Source organism: Falco peregrinus, chromosome 4 (assembly GCF_023634155.1).
Source record: "Falco peregrinus isolate bFalPer1 chromosome 4, bFalPer1.pri, whole genome shotgun sequence".
NCBI classification, from domain to species: Eukaryota; Metazoa; Chordata; class Aves; order Falconiformes; family Falconidae; genus Falco; species Falco peregrinus.
In genome coordinates, this window is record NC_073724.1 from 51,373,865 (window position 1) to 51,382,028 (window position 8,164).

Here is an 8,164-nt window from a genome sequence, read left to right on the forward strand (position 1 = left end):
ATATGACTTAAACACTTTGGAGCTTCTCAAACCAAAAATTAAATTTGCAGTAGTCGAGCCTCCCAGTGCTTTTTCTAATGCTCCGGAGCATGGAGGATAGGGTGTTCACTAGCCCTCACCACCAACAATTCTGAGTCCAGTCATTTTCAGTGGAAGTTATTTTTAAAGGTGCTGTGAAAGAATCAACAGGATACAGATAGTGAGAGGATGAGGCTTATACGTAAACTTTCAATGATTAAAACATTGAGGGGAAATGTATTACTTCTACTTCGCTATAAAAATACAGTGCACTTAGTTGTTGCTTTTACCTTCACTTTGCATTCTTAAGTCCTACACCTGTGTCTCAGCCAAATAATTTTTCCTTTTCTGCATAGCCTTTGGTTTCCAAGAGAGTCTTGTCTTGGGCTTTTCCTAAGGCATAGCAGGGAGGAAGGCTGGTTGCTCCTTTGAAAAGAGCAAACTCTTACAAGTAATTTCAGATTCCACTTGGCAAATTCTGACCTAACTTGTGAATATTTTTTTTAATGCATGAATATTTCCTTACTTTAATGACTGCCCCATCTGTGTTGCTTCAAGAGTACTTCCTAGGGGTTTTTTTGAGTTTTATATCAAGATGTAGGCGATAAATGTCTGCTGCCTGAATTTTATCTGATACAAAATACAGTGTTTTCTTGAGCACATATATGTTCAGATTACTGGTGTGAGATGTTCTGGATGCCAAAAGTAAATACAGTTTCCAAAGAGTTAAGAGGAAGAGGTCAGTGGCTCTAAGCTACAGATCTGACCATTGCATTTAGGAAGATTTCTGAGTACTGATAGGCTATTCTAAGGGAGTTATCACTCATTACCGTGTTTCTTTTTTATCTTTCCTCAATATCTGCTATTGGCTTTTTTTTAAAAAACACTGAGCTTAATACAAGTTTAGACTGTTATGGGCAATCTTAGCAGACTTGTGTCATAGAATGTGACAACCCTTTTTGAGGTATATGATTTCATGTCTTCTGGTATTACTCAGTGAAATCTGTTAAAACATACTTATGACAGAGATGTATTCCTTTTCTGTTAGGTTCTTTACCAGAGTTTGAGAGACTTACTAGAGTATGAAGGAAGTGTGGAAGATGATATGATGATAACGTTTCAAATATCTCATACGGATCTCTTTGGCAATCCAATGATGCATGATTTAAAGGAAAACGGTGATAAAATTCCTATTACAAATGAAAATAGAAAGGTACACTCATAATTTTGCTTTTAATGTAATCTGTAATTTTTACATACTCTGCAGAATTATGTAGCCCTTTATAAAAGTTTGGTCTCACTTATAATTTAAGTTTAAAAGCCTTTTAAAATTGCACAGTGTAGTTGTGAGCAGAAAAGGTTTCTCTTTAAAAGAAAGCATTGATACATTCATATATAGCTTCTGGATGTGGTGTTTGACCTATTTCAGAAATATTTGAGACTTACTTTTTACTATTGCTGAGCAGAAGCTGAGCCCAGATAATCTATGCAGAACTATAGAATTAAATGTCTTTTGGGGTCTTGTATTTTTGGGAGATTCTTCAAGTGGCATGTGTCAAAGTGCTAAGGTTTTTTTGGGGATTTTTTTCCTTACAGGAATTTGTCAATCTGTATGCTGACTATATACTCAATAAATCAGTAGAAAAGCAGTTCAAGGCCTTTCGGAGAGGATTCCACATGGTGACCAATGAATCTCCTTTGAAATATTTATTTAGACCAGAGGAAATTGAATTACTTATTTGTGGAAGTAGGGTAAGAATCCTGAACGTACACCAGAAAGTGGAGCTTTTTTGATCCTAAGTGTATTTAGTGGTCATTTTAAAAAATGTAATCTTCTTACAGAATTTAGATTTTCAAGCACTAGAAGAAACTACGGAATATGATGGTGGCTATACAAGAGACTCTGTTATTATTAGGTAATTTTTTCTAATTTCTGAAAGATTAAAAACACTTTACATGCCTGTTCTTCATACTGAATTTAATATTGTAATATTTAGTATTTTTGTAGTACAGGATGCAAGTGTATTACATATAATTTCATTTTACTCGGGTACTGTCATTAGGAAAGTGCAGACAGTATAAGCATTGTTTTTAGCTTCCAGTGAACTTTGGTAAAACTTAAGAAGGTTTTTTTCAATGGGTTTTGGTTTTTTGTCTTTCTCTTACACTGTATAGCTAAATAATCCCCAGTATGAACAGGGCTGTTTCAACAAATACCACTGCTCTGCTATTTAAAAAAAAAAAAATTAATCACAAACACTGGATTGTTTGCATGTGTAGAACTTTATTTAGAAATGCTTTTAATGTTTTTACCTTCTTGTCCCCTTTAATTAGAGAACTCTCTGAAGACAAGGGTCAGAGAAGCATGTATCTTTGGTCCTCTAGACCTTGCCAACTACTTAACTAGTTCCTGCTAGGGTAGAAAATCTTTGCAGCAGTTTTTACTGTGGTGTTTAAGAAGGTAGTAGAAATGGATAATGTAGTGGACCCAGTAAAATTCCATAGGAAACAGGAATTACAAAATAAAGGAAGAATGTTTGCAGATCACTTATAAGATGAATTAAGATTTAAAAAGAGTTAAAATGCAGTGTTTTGGTAGTATTTCTGACTTCTGCTTCTGAATCTCATTGATTGGCAAATACATCACTGTTTTGGCTTATGAATGCAACTTGTAAACTTGGTGTGAAGACTAATTAGACTTACTAAAGCTTCAAAGTTCAATTACTTTGGAAAGTCTCGTTTATACCAAAGAAAGTTCTCAGTTTACTTATTTATTTCTTCCTTAATAGGGAATTCTGGGAAATAGTCCATTCGTTCACAGATGAACAGAAAAGACTATTCTTACAGTTTACAACAGGCACAGACAGAGCCCCTGTGGGAGGACTTGGAAAATTAAAGATGATCATAGCCAAAAATGGGCCAGATACAGAGAGGTAAAAGAAAAATAATCTACATTTTGCTTGTTTGTTTATAAATGAAAGCAAATTCTGTGCTTTAAGTTACTAACTTAGTTAAATCAGACAGTTGAATCTTTCAAGCAAAATAGATTCTATTTGAAGTCATTGTTTTGGATTTGTGAAATAGCGTTGTATTTCTTTGCATGTTCCCAGAACTGAAATCTTTTTTGTTTTGTTTTTCCCCACAGGTTACCTACATCTCACACATGCTTTAATGTACTTTTGCTTCCGGAGTACTCAAGCAAAGAAAAGCTTAAAGAAAGATTATTGAAGGCCATCACATATGCCAAAGGATTTGGCATGCTGTAATAAATATAACAAAAGGGATTAAAAAAATGATGGTGATGATGTCCCTATCCAAAAAGGCCATAAGATAGTGAGCTACAGTAGTCACCTGTGTTTGTGCCTCCCTTCTTTACTGGGGACATTGGGCTGGAACAGCAGATTTCAGCTGCTTATATGAACAAAATCTTTATTTTTTCTTTTAGCGTGAAAGTGTTACATATTCTTTCACTTGTATGTACAGAGAGGTTTTCCTGAATATTTATTTTAAGGGTTAAATCACTTTTGCTTGTGTTTATTACTGCTTGAAGTTGAGCCTTTTTGAGTATTTACAAGAAAACAAACTGTACTCTCCCAAGGAAAATATTGCCATCATTTGTAGACCATGTAATCTTCAAGTATGTGCTATATTTTTGTCCCTGTATCTAATCAAATCAAGAACTGTACTTTTTGAAGAGTTTGCTTTTGAAACTTGAAGTCTTGGAAAACAGTGTGATGCAATTACTGCTGTTCTAGCCCCCAAAGAGTTTCTGTGCAAAATCTTAAGAATCAATAAAGATGGAAGGGAGAACTTGGAATGTTAAATTGCAGCCTTGAGAACTTTACTTTAGTCACAGCACAATTAAAATTCATTTCACTATATGTTGTCTTCACATGTCTTGTAATAAACTGTGTTTTTAATTAGGAAACATTTCTTAGCATATAAAAGGGTAGAAATTTTAGTTACGATTTTTCTAAAAAAGAGAAGTTTACTGGGGAAAGTGCATTTTCAACTGAACAGCTTTAGAGTAGGGAGTGAAGTGTTTGGAAAAAAGATAGGAAGTTTTTGCTATATTATAAACAAAGCATGTGGAAGTGCACTTAAAATGAAGTTTTATTCTTAATTGCCTATTATGTTGACATTTTAAATAGACAATCCAAAGTCTTCCCTACATGTTATGTCATCACCATTTATTTAATGAATCGTTGTTCTTACTTATCAAGGCACATGATCAGTGTTGCAACATAATCTAAAGGGATGGCTACTGTATTTTAATCTCATCTAACAATAAGCAAAATTGAACAATATTAAACCTAAGGCCTACTTCATGTTGTACACTTCCAACCATTGAACTGTTAGAAAGTAAATACTAAGGTTATGTTCATCTACTACATAAAGTATTCAGTAGGTTTTTAATTTAACTCTACAAATCATATCAGAAATAAATCCTTTACCTTTCGTAGTCTGTGTTTAATGTTAATTTCTCCTGTTGCAATATATGATAAAGGGATTATGCGTTTTTAAGTGAAGATGTAACTGGCATATCTCTTTTATAATACAAGCTGCAGCGGATGTGCAGAGCTGAGCTTGTGCCTTGACAATTGCTATAACTGACTACTACCGATCAAACCCGTGACTGTGTGGAATTGGCATTATAAAAGGCATAGTTTTGAAATCATCAGATAAAGAAAAGATGTCTTTCAGGACTATTTTAATAAATTCTTTCTAGTAATAGAAGCAGACAACTGTTATGTAACTATGATGCTGAATAAAAACAGTGACCTTTTTTCACCATGGTTCAGTGAAAAAGAAAACAAGTGACTTCCTTACTTTGATAAATTGGATATTAAATTATTTGATTAGTACAGCATAATTTGAGGGCTACAGGTACGTAAAACTCTCCAGAAGTGAACTGTAGTGATGTGGGGCCTGACGATGTTCCCCTCGCAAATCCAAGCTGGTGCAAGAAGGCTGGGACATGGGGATTGAGACTTGCTGGGGAGGGAGGCTGTCTTCTGGTGTTTGATCTCAGGGTGGCACTTAGGGCATGCCTTCTTGAATGTCCACCTCACTGCGTGTCCTTGAAGAGGAAAACACAAGATACCCTACCTCTCAGTAGGGTGGCTGACAACAGTGCTTGCCGATTCCTTCGGGTCTGGGGCACCTTCTGTTGTAGGTGGTGAGAACAAGATTTGCAGAGTGCCTTGAGGTGTTTTGTTACAAGTATGAACTACGCCATGATACTGCCGTGTGGTATGTACTATGTCAATAATACTGTTAAGCTGTATCCTCATACTTGTTTTAATCCAATCTAGGATGGTGGTTACACCCAGCTGACAAGTGTATAAGGTTCATGTTGAGTTTTTTGTATAGGTCCAAAAGCTAGGCAGAGAGCGTAATGGGTTAGCAATACAAAGTTCTCTAACTGAAGTTGTTGACATTGCAAATATGCTTTTTCGTTTTCCTTTAGCATTAAGATTAAAATAATACATAACTGCATTGACCTTTAAAAGCATAAGTTGTTTTTCAAGGAATCGTTTTCAGGTAAGGTATAAATACTTCGTACTTGACAGACTTCCCGTTTAAATATATACCGCCTCCCCCAAAATGCCACTGTATTGAAACCTGATCTCCTTAGCAGTGCTGTAAATGTGCTGATTGTCCAGCTGCAGCAATTTATATAGTTTAAAATGAATAAATCTTAAAGTTTTGTAGCTGCATGCTGCTTTCCTGCCCTACGGAATTTCTAGTCGGTCTTCTGTTGCTTGAAAGGCTTGTCAAAGTGGGGAAACCGCCATTTTAAGTTGGTGTGGGTTTTTTTATTTTTCTGGGCTCCAGGCAGACCCGGAATGTCTTTCAACCTTAGTCTTTCAGCAGCATTTAGTAAATTTTGAGTCTACAAAACTTTGAAACTGAGGTGTGCTTGTGTGTCGCTGAAATATCTCTCTCGCTTGAGACAGAAGACTCCTCTGCCAAGGCAGCAGTCCGATGCCGGTGTGCTGGTGCTCTCTCCTCAGGGTGTCTGTTAACAAAAAAATATTTGGGGCATCTCAGCTTTATCTCTTTGGCAAGTGAAAAATGTCTCTGAGCATTTCTTTCTGCACCCTAATAGACTGCCAAAATGTTTCCAACCTTGGTTGAAAGGGGACATCAGGCTTTTATCTGTACTTTGTAGTATACGCCTCAGAAATGAGAGCAACACAAGATGTATTAGAAGAATCCTCTTAGGTACCGAACGAACACGGCATTTTTTCAGTTTTCGTTAGAAGTGACGGAATAGTTTTGTTTAGCTCTAAAGGAATGTTAGCGTATGACTCCGCATGAAAAGAGCATTACCTTTTAAAAGACGAAAACTCTTGTTTGTTGCCAAAAAGATTTCAGGAGCAGCCATCAGGAGTGAGCACAGTTCAGTTAACTTAAGGAACAGTGTTTTGTGAACTTCTGACTGGGCTTATCTTCCGTTCGGCAGGCAGTAGCCTGAGATGGGACTGTGGCAGCCAAGGAGACCCGCTCCAGCCCTGTGCTTTGAGGAAAGCCGACGCTGGAACGGGCTGGCAGTGAGCCCGGGGCTCCAAGCAGCTCTGTGTTAAGGTAGCCGGTCCATGCCTCTCCTCCAATGGTGGTCTTCACTGCTGAAGCAGGTACTTCATACCACGTCAAACCATGCAGGTGTGATGCACCTGATGGGCTGAGCCTCCAGGTGGCTGGCGGTGTGAGCTACCCAGGCGCTTGCCTGGGTTTGTGCTCTGTGGAGCTAGGAGTGGGGCGCAGGTTTCCATGCTGCTGGTCAGCAGAACAACCCCCACCGCCTCAGCTTCAGGGTGCTTCTCCGGCACTGCTGTAGCCAGTTACTAATCTCGCCAGGGGTTTAAAAATTCCCTGGTTGTCTGAATTTTCAGGAGGAAGATACCTTAGCTGGGCTGAATGTGTAAGCTGTACCCTATTTATTATGCAGAAAAACGCCAGCATTTCAGCGTGCAAGACAGAGTGGGAATGTCTTGAGTTCAGCTATGCAAAATCAAGCCTTTCCTAACAAGCGCTTGGTTTATTATGGTTAGTCTCAGAATCACAGGGGTTTGTGATGTTACCTACAGTTTCCATTTGTACTTGTGCACAACTTCAAACTTTCAGAATTACTGAAGTGATCAAAATTGTCACCAAATTCAGAAGACTATCAGGCACTTGAAATGAATTTTATTAAGAAATTTAGTTTCATAGCTTACCATAGAAGGGACACCGCTTTGGAAATGAGTTGATACTGGCATGTGCCTTTAGACGGCTCACTTACAGAGATTAATTTGGAAAACCCATGAACTAATAATGACATGTATATTTCCATCTAAAGATGTCTTCAACTTTTTTTTTAATTATTTTTCATTGACAAAATTGAAAAAGGTGTTGCTGCTGGATTTCTCTAAGCAGTAATTTCAAAAGTTATTTGCTAGATGACTGGCTGTATGCTGCACAGCTATAAAGTTTCTGTCTTCATAGCTTTGCTGTCATTAACTCATCACATGAGGGGCTGGCCTGCAGTTGGAGGGCTTTCCTGCCGCTGACATTGTGTCCTGACGTACCATCTTGTCACTGAATGTGGGAATCTCCCTCCCGTTTTCCCAGAAGTTTCCGGTGCATCTTTGGTTGAGTTTCTGGTAAGTGGCACCGTGGCCAAGCCCGAGACGGGGCACTGCAACTGCAGACCAGGTGGACCAAGGACTGCCCAGCCTGCTGAAAGCTGCTATGACAGAACCCATGGGGAGCAGAAAAAGCAGCTTCATCCTTGGTGTGTCTGTGGATCGTGCCTCCTGTGAGATTTGCTCTCTGAAGAGCACAGGTGGGGGTAATGGTAGGTGTTGGTTTGGGATCCTGCATTCTCCTTGAACAGGAGGAGGGAATTTTGTGGGCATAAGATCGCAAGTAAAAAGGCTTGTGACTTTTGAAAGCCATGATCAACCCTTCTCTGCCCTCACCCCACCCCCTCAAAAAAATTACTGCTTTTGCTCAGATGCAAATTCCCATTTCTCTAAAATCTACTGTATGAAACATTGGTCCCTCTTTTGCAATGGCTGGTTTATGGGATGGGCCCTGGGTGGGAGCTGGGCTTGGCTGGAGTAGTCGCATTGGGTGGTGGGAGGAGCAAGTGAAAGGG

General features: G+C 38.5%; 1 protein-coding gene across 12 annotated transcripts in view; it reads left to right on the forward strand.

Annotated features, from left to right (window-relative positions):
• Nucleotides 1–3,899, forward strand: part of UBE3A (ubiquitin protein ligase E3A) — a 54,487-nt gene extending 50,588 nt beyond the window's left edge. For all 12 annotated transcript variants that reach the window (XM_055801379.1, XM_055801382.1, XM_055801388.1 and 9 more), the window contains 5 exons: nt 1,067–1,231; nt 1,615–1,770; nt 1,861–1,934; nt 2,808–2,951; nt 3,164–3,899. In XM_055801379.1, the coding sequence (XP_055657354.1) occupies nt 1,067–1,231; nt 1,615–1,770; nt 1,861–1,934; nt 2,808–2,951; nt 3,164–3,284 (660 nt within the window). In that variant the 3' untranslated portion in view covers nt 3,285–3,899. The remainder of the gene's footprint in view (nt 1–1,066; nt 1,232–1,614; nt 1,771–1,860; nt 1,935–2,807; nt 2,952–3,163) is intronic.
• Nucleotides 3,900–8,164: the final 4,265 nt, after the last annotated feature.